This window comes from Streptopelia decaocto (assembly GCF_964273445.1).
Source record: "Streptopelia decaocto genome assembly, chromosome: 6".
Lineage (NCBI taxonomy): Eukaryota > Metazoa > Chordata > Aves > Columbiformes > Columbidae > Streptopelia > Streptopelia decaocto.
Window position 1 is genome coordinate 47,922,049 of NC_138660.1, and position 15,108 is coordinate 47,937,156.

Here is a 15,108-nt window from a genome sequence, read left to right on the forward strand (position 1 = left end):
CAGGATCAGTGAAACTTTGCTTCATAGCTTAGTATCTGAATTTAAGTAAGACATATTCCTAAAAAGGAAGCAATCTTTTAGCTGTTCTTAACATCTGAGAACATATACATTTCTCATATTAAAACTCCCTTCAATCTGTTAGACCTGGCCAAAAGTTTGTGTGACCCAAAGCACTTTATGGGAAAACTTCAAATCAGGATTCCAGCTCTTAGGACTGGCTGAACAAGGATGGATGTTTTAAATGCAAAGTGGTGAAGCATGCAGATCTTCAGCAATGAATTGGTGGTTCAGTGCTGTAGGAGAATGTTTACATAGCATGATTTTATTCCTGAGTAACTGGTTAAATTAACTTAGTCAAAAATGCCTCAGTCAGCAATGCTGGTCCAGCAAAAACTAGCTAAATGGTTGACTGTGGTAATTGCAGGAAGCCTCAAATGACAAGAGGGTGCATTCGTCTTGCCCATACTACCCACCACTGACAACTCCCCTGTCACTTTGGCTTCAGTTCCATGTCCCCGGGGCAGAGCCTCCTGCTGGCTCCGCACAGCCAAGTGCTGTTCAAACAGAAGTGCCATGGCTTTGTAGGATATTTAGAATATTTATCTACTGCAACAGCGTTGGTTGTTTAACAGCAAATAAATAACAAAATAAATTCTATCCTAGAAACCTGTCATTGATTGCATGTCAGAAGATGGCTACAAGCTGGATAAAGTACGAGGTGAAATTGAATTTCATAATGTAACATTCCATTATCCCTCCAGACCAGATGTAAAGGTAATTATTCATCATTCATTCTGTGAACACAATTACTGTAAACAATCAAAATACCCTGGTTCTGCCAGCAATTTATAGATTTTCAGTAGAGTTTGTTTTCCAGAATCCCAGATGCTCTGTTTAAAAGTAGACAAAATAATTCTGTTAAAGGGTTCTTCTACTTGCCATTCTGCTTATTTTACCATTCTGACATATCCTTTGCCATACATATTCCTTGCTGCTGAACTTAAACTTGTAGTAATTTCAGACAAAATTACCTGCATGCAGCTTTTCTTACAGTCAGTTATGCACTTGTATCAACATGTGCTAGAATAGGACACAAAGTAATGAGCTGAATGGTGCGGGAGATTTAATAAAACACTTCCATTACCCTGGGGGTGTGTCATGTGACCCACTAAAATGCTAGGGAAAGGTACAGGAGCACTGACTGTATACCCCATTATTTCACTACTACTGTGTTTGAATTAACAAATTTTCCTTGGAAAAGCATATTGTTGGACAAGCAAATGAGTGCTATTTCTTCTAAAGACAGAGGAATATGAAGCATCAGATTTTTCTACATAATTTCACTGTTACTTACTTAATGTTTATGCTTTAACAGGCATTTATAATACCTGTACAGTGTTCTTTAAAGAGGATTTATTGCCAAGTTCTCCAGTGGTGTTAACTTGACTAATTCTTGATGATGAACAACAGGAAGAAACAAAGATCAAAATCTGTGTCCATCATGGAAAACAGTGCTCTGTGTTTATAAGCTGTTCAAACAATGTAAAATATTTGGGTTTCTTTTTCCTCTTCGTAATATTTTGCTGAATTTCATGAAATTACTTTGAATCTTCCTTTTAAGATACAGAATATACCTGTTGTATGACTATGAGAGAATTTTAATGGGTAGATGCTGTTTCTTTTTTTTTTTTCCTCTCTAGATTTTGGATAACCTTAGTATGGTTCTTAAAGCAGGGGAGACAACAGCTTTTGTCGGAGCTAGTGGAGCTGGAAAAAGTACAACAATACAGCTCATTCAGCGTTTCTATGACCCCACTGATGGCATGGTGAGTGTACCAGCCTAGAATGTGTTTCTCTAGCCTTAGGGACATGACAGAATGTCATGGTTTCTTCTCCAAGGTGGGAAGGAAGACAGCTAACTTTTTATTTTATTTTATTTTATTTTATTTTATTTTATTTTATTTTATTATTTTATTTTATTTTATTTTATTTTATTTTATTTTATTTTATTTTATTTTATTTTATTTTATTTTATTCTGAAATACCCTCTTGTACATTTCAGAGGAATCCTGAACAGTCTTATAAAAAATAATTATGTGAAAGAGAAAAACTGTTAGGAGAAAATAAAAACTCAGTGCTACTTTGAGTAAAAACTTTACCTATAGATACAATAATTCAGGAGTGACAAATCATTTTCCATTCTGGAAAACACAGTATTGAACATTAAACCCTCTTGGACACATTCCTCTGCAGTCTACTCTGGGTGACCCTGCTTTAGCAGGTGGGTTGGACTAGGTGATCTCCAGAGGTCCCTACCAACACCAACCATTCTGTGATTATGTGATTAACCTATAATATTGCCCTGGTATATGTAATTATCATTTAATAATGAATTGGCTAAGAATATAAATTACATCTATTAACAGCCTCATTCCATTTGCGTGATCCTAGTTGGCACAAAGCACATACATGGTGACTTGTATTTGAATGTATAAAAGACAAAGAACCAATCCATTGTAAACATATAATCATAATTTTGATGGTTACTTTCCACCTGGTTTTACTTCTGAGGCCAAGCAAAAAGAGGTATTGGGAAATTAAATCAAAGGGCACAACACCTAGGCCCAAGAACGAGCATACACTACTGCCACTGCATTGTATTATTTATGTCTGAAAGCTGTTTTTTACACTGATCACTCAAACGCAGTATCACAGGCCTTTCATTTCCATTGTGTCTTTCTTTGTCTCTGAACTGTAAGTGATAATGTCCCTGACTTTATTTTTGTCCGTGTTTTAATTTGCTTCTGTAGATTACCCTGGATGGCCATGACATTCGTTCCCTCAATATCCAGTGGCTACGCTCACAGATTGGTATTGTTGAGCAAGAGCCAGTGCTGTTTGCCACCACGATTGCAGAGAACATTCGCTATGGTCGGGATGAGGCCACCATGGAAGACATAATCAAAGCAGCCAAACAGGCCAATGCTTACAATTTCATCATGGATTTGCCGCAGGTACGCTGAACCTTGTAAAATGTTTGGCAGAATTTGATAAAAAAAATAGAGAATCCTTTCGTCCCTCCCTTCGTGCAGCCATTTGTGCTCAGGTGGAAGGGCAGAAGATTGATACAGATAGTAAGCAGCAACCTTTCCTTTGACTAAAGTTAATTAGGTCTTACTACATATATGTCACCAAGTTAAAAAACAAACCAAACCCCCACAAACCAAGAAGAATTAGTTCCTCAGGAATCATATGCACAACATACAATATCATGGTAATAATCATAACATGATTTTTAAATATGTATTTTTCATGCTATGGAGATGTGTTTCTGCTCAGACCAAAAGCAATTCAGAGCCCAGACTCTCACTAGCCAGCATACGTTTTTGAGCAGTCTGTACTGATCCTCATAACCTCCTTTCCTTCTACGAGCTCTATAAGTTACTTGGAGGTTCCCTCTTCCCTGGTTCCTTCCCTCAGGATGACAGGGCTTTGATCAGTCCTATGTTATCCTCCTTACAAAGCCCACATTTCATACTACTGGGCTGTTTACTTTTCTAGAATGTTATTTTGCCTAATAGCTTCTCAAAGGCATAAATTACAGCAGTGAATCTGATTGACAGGTTTCAAGTACCATTAACTAATGTCAGTACGTACTTTTTATCCTCCATCTGTGCACTTCCAGGCTTCCAGGAAACTATTCATAGAAAAACTGTGTAAATGCCCCTCCTGGAAATGAAGGACTAAACAAGATTTGGCTTTAGGTGAATATAATTATCCTGGCTCTCGAGATGATAGGCTGTATGTGTTGTCTACCTGAACCCAATGCCACCAGAGTATGATGTCCCTGAGTCACAGACACAGTGTTCATGAGTCACAAGCCATCAGCAGACAAGTCCAGCTCTGTGAAAAGTTTGCTGGCGAGTCATCTGATGGAGAATGGGCAGGTGTTTCCTCTCCATTCCAGCTTTTGCTGATATAGTCATTTTGAGCCAAATCAGAACATTTCACTTTTTCATCAGTACATGCTTTTGTCTTGGGGTTGGAACCTCAGTATAGGCAAAATGATGTTGTTCATCATGAAGTTATTTCATCAGCTCTCCTTTGAATCTGTTACACTAACAATTTTTTGTCTTTCAAAGATGATATATTTTTAAAGTCTACTCCCAGGACAAATCTGAGAGACATTTTTACCAATGTCTTCACCAGAAGCATAACAGACCCTTTTGTTATTTGTTTAATTTTCATTTTTTTTCCTTCACACAGCAATTTGACACTCACGTTGGAGAGGGTGGAAGCCAGATGAGTGGAGGTCAAAAACAGAGGATAGCTATCGCTCGAGCTCTTGTGCGAAACCCGAAAATCCTGCTACTGGATATGGCTACGTCAGCACTTGATAATGAAAGTGAAGCAACAGTCCAAGAAGCGCTTCATAAGGTTTGCTATAGCATAGCATAAATAAGACTTAAAGGGGCAGAAATTATTTTTAATGCATTCTGCGGAGGGTCCTGCAGAATTGCCACAAAGCAGTGAGAAGCTTTTTTTAATAGCTGTTTCATATGCGCAAGTAGAACCTTAGTATTAGTGACAGTGAATAGATTTTTTCTTATGCTGGGACATTAACAGAAATCCATAGCTCCCATTGTTCCTGTTGCTCAAAACAGAAGCTCATCTATGGGCTATGGATGGAGTTCAAGTCAGAGTCAGCTGAAACAACTAGGATGACTCCTGTTGATTTGACCAAGCTTTAGATTACATAGTGCTGGTTCCAAGCATTTCTGTTTGCTGGGAATGGGGCTGTTGTTGTTCCCTGGCAGGCTCGCCTTGGCCGCACAGCAATCTCGATAGCTCACCGCCTGTCAGCCATCAAAGCTGCCGATGTCATCGTTGGGTTTGAACATGGAAGGGCTGTGGAGAGAGGAACTCATGAGGAACTCTTGAAGAGGAAAGGGGTTTATTTCATGTTGGTGACCTTGCAAAGCAAAGGAGACACAACACTTAGCAGAGAAGCAACGGAAAGTAAGCATTTTGTTTTCTTTTATAAAATGACATGAAATTCCACAGAATGCAGATTTTTTTTTTTTTTTTTTAATGAGAGCTAGTTGCTGCTTCTTTTCTTATTCCACTTTTATGACTGAGTTTTAACATTCATAGAAGTAACACCCCGATAGCCCTGGCCAAAGTGTTTTTCTGCATATGCACTTAATGACCTTCCTAATATAGATCTGCCCTGAAACATTAATCCTGACCTGCAATACCTGTCACTTTATGGCTCCATTTAGTGCTGACAGTCTGGTCCTGCTGCATTTGAAATGCAAGCAAATTACAGAGTATGCTGAAACCACCCTATTTGTTTTACTGGAGGCAGATTTGAATAAAAGCTTCTGGAAATAGAGGTGTAATAGAATGAGCTGTTGTATTTTTGTGGATATCTTAGATACGATTATCTTAAGAGAGCAATTACAGCGCTAAAACAGGGAAACAGCCTTTAACAGTCACATCCCAAGTGAGATGGTCCTTGGATTAATATTCAGTTAACTTCATCATGTCAAATACAAATATAAAATTTATGGTACGTGTAGGCTGAGTAGAAAGGTTGTATCATATTTCTTACATTCTACAAAGAATTCCAGTTATGACTTGGAGACACTGCACTTTTTTGCAGAGGGACAGTGGACTTAGATAGTATGCAGTTTTAGCACAAACTGAAGAGCTCTATAAACTATATTTTACAGCAGCAGAAAATAACGTGCTTGAGCCAAATCTTGAGAAAGTCCAGTCATTCAGCAGAGGAAGCTATCGGGCCAGTTTGCGGTGAGTCTTAAAAATGATTGTAAATCTTAATATGTTTCCAGATCTCTATACTTCAACCCACTATTCCAAAATCCCAATAGTGCTAATGAATTGCTTCTCTGTATGTTGCATGAAAAAGAGTGGAAGGGCTCCAAGCATTTTACAAAGACAGAGCTCACTTGGAAAGAAATAGCATGGGTAATACATTACTGATTGAAGGCTCATGGATAAATAGCAAGACTCTTACTTTTACTCCCCTTTCTATCCATAGTATTTTCTCTCTAGTTCTGGTTCTACTGTGTTAATGTTCCATTCTTAATATTACTGCCATACAGCCATATATTTGTATTACCTAATGCACCTTCAGTCTAGTCACTTGAAGAATGACTTGCTGTGCAATTGCTGGAGAAATCAATGCAATGTACAAGGACATTTCATTATGGATTCTACTCGATGAAAGTTAAAGCATTTTACGAGCCAGACTGTCTTATAGCTAGACACTTATTTCTTTCAGGCAAGCTCATGTCAGACATGCAAGTGAATATGTCTCCTACATTACAGGGTTAGGTTTTGTCGGGGATAGTGGTGGATTGTTTCAGTATCCTGTTTTGCTGGACTGAATTACTTGATAGTCATAATGGTGAATTGACCTGCTGTCTTAACAGCTTGTGCAAATAGAGTAGGACACACCAGAATTTTGCTTAACAAATACAAGTGCAGAGTACATATAAGACAACATCTGAGTGGTGGGGGTGCAATATGATTTTGAAAAGTATTTGTCCTTGTGGGATATTATCTTCTTGAGAAGCTGAGAGAACATAGAAAACGAACGAAAAGGTCTGTGAGATTCCTGTGATTTGCTTCAGTGAATCCTGATTTAGTTCATATGAGAACTGCACCTGCTTTGCAAGCAAATATTGTGTTATTGAGCTGTGAAGAACAGACCATTTCTGTCCTCTTTACAGAGCTTCACTTCGGCAGCGCTCCAGATCTCAGCTCTCTAATGTGGTCCCTGACCCTCCATTATCCGTTGCAGGAGATCATGCAGAGTCTATGTATCTGATGGCTTCTTATGAAGAAGATGATGGACAGGCAAAAGAGGTCAGGTCCAATAGTTTGTTATTCAGTTTTTAGCCAAACAGGTTATATTACTTGGTAATGATAACCTGTAGATACATGCCTCTATTACAGTTGTTGTGGGCAGATACATCTTCTTGGATCGATCCTTTACTTAAACTTATACTGTTGGGAAACAGTATACACAATACTTAAGGTCCGTAAACAAAAGGCTTTTATTTTGCAGCTTGGCCCGATTGGCAAATGATTTGGTGGCAGAAGGATTTATATTATTGTAGGTTCAAGTGGTAAACATAAAAGGTTTGTGGTACACGTGGAGCTGTAAATCTTATGTTACTATATTACTTATAAAAAAGAAAGCAAAAGAAGTATAGGAAAAAAAGAAAAGAGAGAAAGATTTCACAATCCTTATGGCTCCACTTTATGTATGATGGCGTTCATAGTCTCCAATCCAGTGATGTGTGACATCCCCTGATGTCTTGTTCAGTTCATGTGGCAAGACTGGTGGGCAGAGTGGTCCTCGGGATGGTGGGCGTGCACCACCAGTGCTTGTACAAGGTGGGCCTTTATAGTCCTCTGGGTTGTGTGCTTGCGTAATCTTTGGTCTTTTGTGCAGGTGTTACTGAGGGGGTGCTTGCAAAAGACCTGAAAGGTCTCAGGCCATCTTGAAGGGTCTCAGCTTTTCCCTTTGTGTCATACTGGGCCTACATGCTCTCCAACACATCTCCCACCTCCTGTATCAGCCAGGTGGCCTTGGTCTGTGGCTTGTTAGCTTGCCGTTGATATGTCAATCGCAATCCACCTTCTCACGAATGTGTCATCTCCTGCTACTAGAGATGTCCCATCTCCTGTCGCTGGATGAACTGTTTTTGCCACAATGTTTGAGCCATTCTATTTTTCAGTCTGTGACAAATGTCCATTTTGGGCATTTCTAGCCATATGAACTGAGGGAGATGAGCAGGGCTCAGCATATTGTGTATTACAAAAACTCTGTACAAATTAAACTGCAGGGCAAGTTGTAATTTGATGATGAATATTCTGCTCTTCCTGGGAATAATTATGGGAACTCAGTATGTAGTCTGAGGTTGTTTCACAGAAGGGAGGCATAATTAGCATGTATAAAGCCTGACTCCAGCTACCACTGAGACCTCCCTTGTTTTAATTACATAGCATACCTGCTAATTTGATGCAGAGTCTGATCACTGTGTTCACCCACAATACTTTTTAAAATAATATTTAACAAGATTCCGTGAGTGACACAAAAAGATGTTTGTGAGGAAGATGTTGCATCACACCTCATCTGGAGGCAGCAAAAAGAGAACAGCTTAAGTTTCAGCAGCAGAAAATCTGAAATGGGTCATAATTTACCTCTTAAGTTAGAATAAGTAGAGCTGCACAAGGCATTAATATTTCTCTTTTTCTCCACAGACAGTAAAGGTAATCGGTTATGTAACCCTCTTGTGACTCCCTATGCCCACAAGAGCTCCAGACAGCAGCCAAGACCCATCACTGCCCCTTCCTGTGCAAAACTAGAGCAGCTGTTTAGGCCCTAGATGGCCATTTAACAGATTATGCAATTTAACTCACTGTCCAAGGGAGAACATCCCTGGGAGACTGCATTTGTTTCATAAATCCAACCCTTTTTTTTTTTTTTAGGAATCCGCTGTTGTGGAGGAAGATGTCAAGCCTGTACCATTTACCAGAATTTTGAAGTACAATGCCTCTGAATGGCCATACATGGTGCTTGGATCTCTGGCAGCAGCTGTGAACGGAGCAGTCAGTCCACTCTATGCTTTGTTATTCAGTCAGATTCTTGGGGTATGTTACACTAACGTTTTCAAGTGTATTTTAGCTCTGAAGCAGAGGGGAGTGAATGTATGATGCAAAGCTTGACATGTTTTGAGGAAATCTTCAGATCTCATCAAGTAAATGGGATTAGCCTTCTTGCCTATAAAAAATTATTCAGTAGACATATTTATATCACTGTCATCACACTATCATTTGAGCTCTTGAAGGAGTAGGTTTGTTAGCATTATCATTTCTTCTTCATTATCTCTCTTGTCACTTTCCAGGAACTGCTGGGAGTGGGTTTCTATAGATGCATACAGTTTATTTTAGATGAGTCAAGATGTACCTTGTGCAGGTACAGTGGAGAGAGAGACACGCAGAGGTCTTTCCCTGCAGGATTTTCTTCCACAGACTTGGCCAAGCTTTGGAGAAAGCTTCGGATTGGAGGCAAAAAATACTTCACTTTTGTGTTCATAAATTTCAGGGAGCTCTTTGCTGCCTGGTCCCTGCAGAATGCCCTGGGAGAGGTAGATAATTGTATATCATTTACTAAAGTATGCATTACCATCAAAATCCATGGCCTCACTTGAAACTTTTCAAGAGTTCAGCCATGATTGTTTTTTCATTCGAAAACTTCCCATAATAGAGAGAGGATTCTTCCCATTTTGTAAAACAGCTTTTTGAGGAAACATCTGCCAAGTTAGTGGGAAACGAGTGGGCTGCCTGAAGAAATTCAGCACGGCTCTAATGCCTAAGAAAGTGTCCTAAATTTTCAGAGGCTAGAGAAAAACCTCTCTATTGATGCTGTTCTTATTGGGTAAAGTAATGACGCTTTTACTGGGAGGAAAAGGGAATGCCACTATCGCTTGTGGTTTGGGTACCCACCTGAGATAGGATAAAACTTGTTTTGTGATTCCCACTTATTTGTTTAGGTCATTGTAGGTACATACATGTGTAACAAAGAATATATGACCTAAAGGGCAGACACTCCTCCAGGTACTGGAGATCCAAAACCTTTCAGGCACGAAAGTCTGACTGACTGAATGCCCCAGCATCTGAGCTACTGATTAGAAAAGAACTGAGAAAATGCTCCTAATAGCAGTGCCAGCAACCTGTCAAAGGAAAACTTGACTTTTTGCTGGGTTTTTTTTTTTTTGAGGAGGGTGTTTTGCCTTAGACATTTCTGTCTGGGAAGTTACTCAAGACTTTCAATCACATTTACTTGCAGCTTGACATTTGCTAGCCAAGATCCAGGGAGGGGCAGAGCAAAAGACGTCGCTGTCCCTGTTGATTCGCTTAGTGACTCCTGGCCCATGTGCTCGGCCTTCTAGCCATAGGTGTGCTACCTCCAAACACTTTTTGCGTGTTTAAACCTCATGCCAAGGACTGTGGCTTTCACTAGACAACGGGTGAGACACTGCTACATGCATTCTGCAGTGAATGACACAGAATCACAGAATGTTACGGATTGGAATCTAACCTTTGATTCCTTCTGAGAGAGGTTTTCTAGACACCAGGAGATGTCATCCTGCAAGATGCTAAATGCCTTCATTGCCAAGGATTAATTCCTTCTCTGAAGGTTTCCGTTCATCAAAGGAGAGAGGTTGCAAGAAGAAAACAAGCCATAAAGAACATGAGCAAAGTCCAGCATCTGTGTTTCATTATTAATAAATTTAAAACATTTCTGCCTGGTGCCAAGGCAGTCAGGCAGATGGAATATGCATCTGCTTTCCAAGCTGTCTGAATATCTGCGATGATGTTGTGACAGACATGTGGGCTTGTACTTTGAGACCAGTATGCTGGGGAAGTGAGGGAAAAAATCCCCACAGCTATGAAATGAAAGGATAAATTTAGCAAAGGCTGCCTTGAAGGTTCTCAGAAATTAATCCTAAAAAGTGAATGAAGAACTGGATAATACTGCATATGTCTTCTGATCAGTTCAGATCAGAAGTGTACCTTTGGAACAAATTTCTCAGTAGTTTCTTCTTACTGTGCTTTGGTTCCCACTGTGGAACTGTCTCAGAGTATGGGAAATGGATCCTTTCCAGTGAAACTTAACTGGAAGATGTGCTCCCACTGCTATTGGGCATGGAGCCCATGGCTGCAGATGAGAGAGAGTCCATGCTAAAACTGTTGAAACTTGTATAATCTGAACATGGACACCTCAGCAACAACTCTTTCCTTTTATAGACCTCATGCTATTGTCCATGCCACATGTTACTGTAATTCATGTTATTTTTTTAAATCAACGACATAGGTGAAATACACAGCTGAGCATGTTAGGATAGCTGCAGAATGGGATAGTTCAATTTTACAGGACAGACTTGCAAGGGGAAAAAAACCCTTTGTTTGCAATACAGAGATCTCTTCTTTTTATTGAAACATACCTAGTGATTTTTTTTGGTAGAAAAGATTAACCCGAGGAAGTAATATGCTTTGGTACTGATAAGACAGCATGGCATTGGAACAGCTCTTAGCTTGAAATGCTAAGTGCCGTTTTGATACTATCATTTTGGATTTTGTAGGATTTGTTTTGTTGCCAAGGTACGGATGTACAAAGTTAAAATACTTGAAGTGGAATTCCCGCTAGAGAACAGCAATTTCTTTTTCTCAGATTCATGCTCTAATTCTTCCCTGTTACTTTGACACATAGCTCACTTCAAAACGCAAATAGCTTGGGTTGAGCTTGTAAGACTAGTACTTAAGCTTATTTTTGTGGATTTTTTTATATTTTGCAGCTGTAATTAAAATTCCTTCTTCTCTCTTTACTGTTAAATACTTACCTAGAAGAATTCAAGGTGATTTTGATATGAGTCAAATGCACAAGTTGTTCTTAATAATGCCTTACAGACAACAGGTTGAGAGATTAGTCAATTTATAGTAATTTTTACTTGTGAAATCCAGTCAGAATTAATTTGAGGTTAGTGGAGAAATACAAACATGAGCTGTGGCTTATACCTGAAAGCAGCAGAAGTAGTTTAACAGCTTCAGGTAGGTTAACTGACCTACAGATGAACTGCTCTGACTGAAAGGAATTGCTAAGGGACGGCTACTGAGATGTGGACCTCTACTTCAGCAGCAGCAAGTAATGCTGGCAGGTGTTGAAAACGAGCAGATATTAAGACCAAGCAATAAAAGGAAATACCATGGAGACGGAAGGATGGGAAGGACTCTACTTGACGCATTAATGCTTTTTCTCAGTAAGCGAATAGCTTGTATTCACACTCCTTCAGCAAAAGACCATAGGTTTCTCCTGAATCCTACTCATAAAGATGATAATCTGTTAGTGTTGTGCAAGGAGAGTCATGCTAGGGTATAATTGTTTACACAGACTCCACTTTTTATGGCCCAATAAAGTTGCAATTGTCATAGATTAGAGAGGAAGTGAGGGAGCTGCTGCACTGTTGCTTTGCTGCTAGGCTGTTTTTTCATTACTATTCACTGATTATCACACTGGATCTTGTTTAGACTAGGGGATGATTTGTTAATTGTATTATAAACAGGGATGGGCAACAAGTAGTAGCAGTATGTGGAGACACCAAGTATAATAAACTTGTTGTTTAACAGGAGTAAAAAGCATTATGTTGTACCCAGGCTCACCTTAGGAAAAACAAGGAACCAGGTCTTGGCAAGGGCTGAGGGAGAGCTCTGTGTCCTGGCTTTGGCTCTAGGGTGGGCTTCTGCACTTGGCAATAGGGAGTAATGAATAAACTTCACACGCAGCAAAACTGACACTTCTAACATGATGCCACCCATTTTTTTTTAAAGACCTTCTCCATTCTTGATGAAGAAGAACAAAGAATCCAGATCAATGGTGTCTGCCTGCTCTTTGTCTTGATTGGAATTATTTCGTTTTTCACACAGTTTCTACAGGTAATAGCAGTCCAATATGGGTACATTTTCTTTCTGATCCCTTGCTCTGTGCATATCTCTTTCTGTGCATTATCTGTATTTATTCTTATGCACCCCAGGGATACACATTTGCCAAGTCTGGTGAGCTGCTTACAAGACGGCTACGGAAAATTGGTTTCCAGGCTATGCTGGGGCAAGACATTGGGTGGTTCGATGACCGGAAGAACAGCCCTGGTGCTTTGACTACAAGACTTGCAACAGATGCCTCTCAGGTCCAAGGGGTAAGACTTGGTAGCTTAAGAATTCTTTTACTATAAGCACTGATTGAAGTCCTATTTTGGCACATTGTCACAGAAATTAGCTAGCATGCAACCAGCACAAATAAGGTCACCATTTACTGCCCATCATTCCTGCCTGTATTACCAGAAAAAAGAACACAAAAATCAATAAAATATGAACCATTAGTGGAACCTGAGGGAGCATCTAGTGCAAAAGTTTAAATTTCTTTTTTTTCTGGAGATTATTTAGCTTTTTGTCACAATGCTTAACTGTTTAGTTCAAAAACATCAGACTGCTATTTTAGCAACATTCCTCACTAATCCTGTTTTCAAGTTTTCAGCATGGTATTTTACTTGTTGTGACAGTTTTCATTTAGACTGACAGTCTACTTGAAACACGAGTTTACAGTACTGGCTGGGGCTCTGGTCAGGGAACTAGGCAGCCAGTTTTAGTGTGACTTACTATTTGGGAAAGTGAACCACTAACTCCGTGTGTTGTGTTCCTTAGTGGATGAGAGTTAAATTATGCTGAGCTATAAAAGGTACCGACCTGTCTGAATTGATGCTTTGGTAGGAGTGAGTCAGATGCCATTTTACTTGGCTCTAATGCAAGCAATTTTCTAGAAACAAAGAGGGGAAACATACAGATTTCTTTGTTACAAAATTGTCCTGTTTCAACTTGACTGAAGATGGTGGGTTAGTTTTTAAAAAGTATTAATTGAAGTTTTAAGAATTTAAAAGACAAATGAGAGAAGAGGCTCCCCAAACCCGTATCAGCAGCAATTTCTACAGAATCAGAGAAACCAGCTGCAAACCTCTTCAGCCCTTTCAGGCACTTACAGGGTATATTGTAATTGAAATAAACAAACTTGTAAGTCACTGACTGAACCATTTAATAGCCTCCCAAGGGACATCTTTGTTCGAAGCATGTGTAGAGCAGCGGGGCACAGCCATTCCACCCACAGCTGTGGGGAAACACCAGAGCTACCTGAGCAGCAGTGTCCTCCACCCTTCACTGCCTGGCACAGAGTGCAGCCAACGGCTGCTGCTGCAGAGCCAGCTGAGGTGACAGGATGCAGGCGAGTGTCTGGGCTCTGAAAATGTCTGCATCTGCACAGGAGTAAGAAGTGGAATCTTGGAGTGTGTGGGGGGTGTTAGAGCTGCAGGATCCCATTAAGAGCAGCCCCATGGCTGTTCCATTGGGTTGCAGATCTGGGAGGAGCACCTTCTACCCTGGCCACCCCTGAGCACTTCACACTGTCACTGCTGGTCAGAGCAGGAGCAGATGATGAGCATTCTGTGCTGCAAGGTCACATCCTGTGAATGAATTTGACTGAAAATGGTCAAGGATAGCAAATGTATTTTTTTTTTTCTAACGCATAGCAGCCTAGTTCCTATCCACGGCTGCTGTTTACTGCCATGAAAGGAAATAACTTTTGAGTAAATAAATCAAGTTTGTAACAAAGAATAGTGTTCTTGAAGTACATATGAGAAGATGAATGCATTCAATAAAGGTGATGTCAAAGGCATATTTAAAACCCTTCCTTAATCATAGAATCATTTCAGTTGGAAGAGACCCGCAGGATCACCGAGTCCAACCATAACCTAAGTCTAGCACTAAACCATGTCCCTAAGAACCTCATCTAAACGCCTTTTAAACACCTGCAGGGATGGTGACTCCAGCACTTCCCTGGGCAGCCTGTTTCAGTCCCTGACAACCCTTTCTGTGAAGAAGTTTTTCCTAATTTCCAATCTAAATCTCTCCCAGCACAACTTGAGGCCATTTCCCCTTGTCCTATCACTTGCAACTTGGGAGAAGAGACCAACCCCCTCCATGCTACGACCTCCTTTCAGGTAGTTGTAGACAGCGATGAGGTCTCCCCTCAGCCTCCTTTTCTCCAGGCTGAACAGCCCCAGCTCCCTCAACCGCTCCTCATAATAAAGAGACAGGCAAAAATGCAACTTTAATTTGTCCTTCCTCAGTGATGTTTCTTATTGATTGTGGCACAGCTGAGACTTTGTTGTTAAGTTGCAAAAGGGTTCTGTTTATTATTTGAATCTAGATGGATAAATGTAGGGGCTAAACTGAGTATTCAGATGAGTGATTCCCCAGGGAACCAAGGGAACTAATGTCAACAGTTAGATTACCTTTCTCACAATTGTTAGACACGATTTTCTGAGTTCACAATGGAAAGTTGGATGGATAAAAGGAATATTGGACATTTGCAGTCCTCTTGATACAAGTAATTGGAAATAGTATATCCAAAGTGGTTAAATTCCAGTGAAGTCAGCAGCCCCTGGTGCCTTATGATATTTTAAT

At 40.0% G+C, this 15,108-nt stretch overlaps 2 protein-coding genes across 3 annotated transcripts in view; one reads left to right on the plus strand and one right to left on the minus strand.

Annotated features, from left to right (window-relative positions):
* The window catches only part of ABCB11 (ATP binding cassette subfamily B member 11), a gene marked incomplete at its 5' end in the record, with an annotated part of 39,415 nt that overhangs the window by 17,625 nt on the left and 6,682 nt on the right, over nt 1–15,108 (plus strand). The window contains 10 exons of the mRNA XM_082054964.1: nt 664–774; nt 1,701–1,826; nt 2,811–3,014; nt 4,267–4,437; nt 4,818–5,019; nt 5,736–5,814; nt 6,759–6,894; nt 8,527–8,688; nt 12,427–12,531; nt 12,630–12,791. Coding sequence (XP_081911090.1) covers nt 664–774; nt 1,701–1,826; nt 2,811–3,014; nt 4,267–4,437; nt 4,818–5,019; nt 5,736–5,814; nt 6,759–6,894; nt 8,527–8,688; nt 12,427–12,531; nt 12,630–12,791 — 1,458 coding nt within the window. The remainder of the gene's footprint in view (nt 1–663; nt 775–1,700; nt 1,827–2,810; nt 3,015–4,266; nt 4,438–4,817; nt 5,020–5,735; nt 5,815–6,758; nt 6,895–8,526; nt 8,689–12,426; nt 12,532–12,629; nt 12,792–15,108) is intronic.
* G6PC2 (glucose-6-phosphatase catalytic subunit 2) overlaps nt 4,421–15,108 on the minus strand; it is a gene marked incomplete at its 5' end in the record, with an annotated part of 33,909 nt that continues 23,221 nt past the window's right edge. Inside the window, 2 exons of one of the 2 annotated variants that reach the window (XM_082054968.1) lie at nt 4,421–4,908; nt 13,339–13,408. In XM_082054968.1, coding sequence (XP_081911094.1) covers nt 13,382–13,408 — 27 coding nt within the window. In that variant the 3' untranslated portion in view covers nt 4,421–4,908; nt 13,339–13,381. Of the gene's footprint in view, nt 4,909–10,174; nt 10,232–13,338; nt 13,409–15,108 lie in introns of those variants that run through there. The other variant, XM_082054969.1, reaches the window with a different exon arrangement.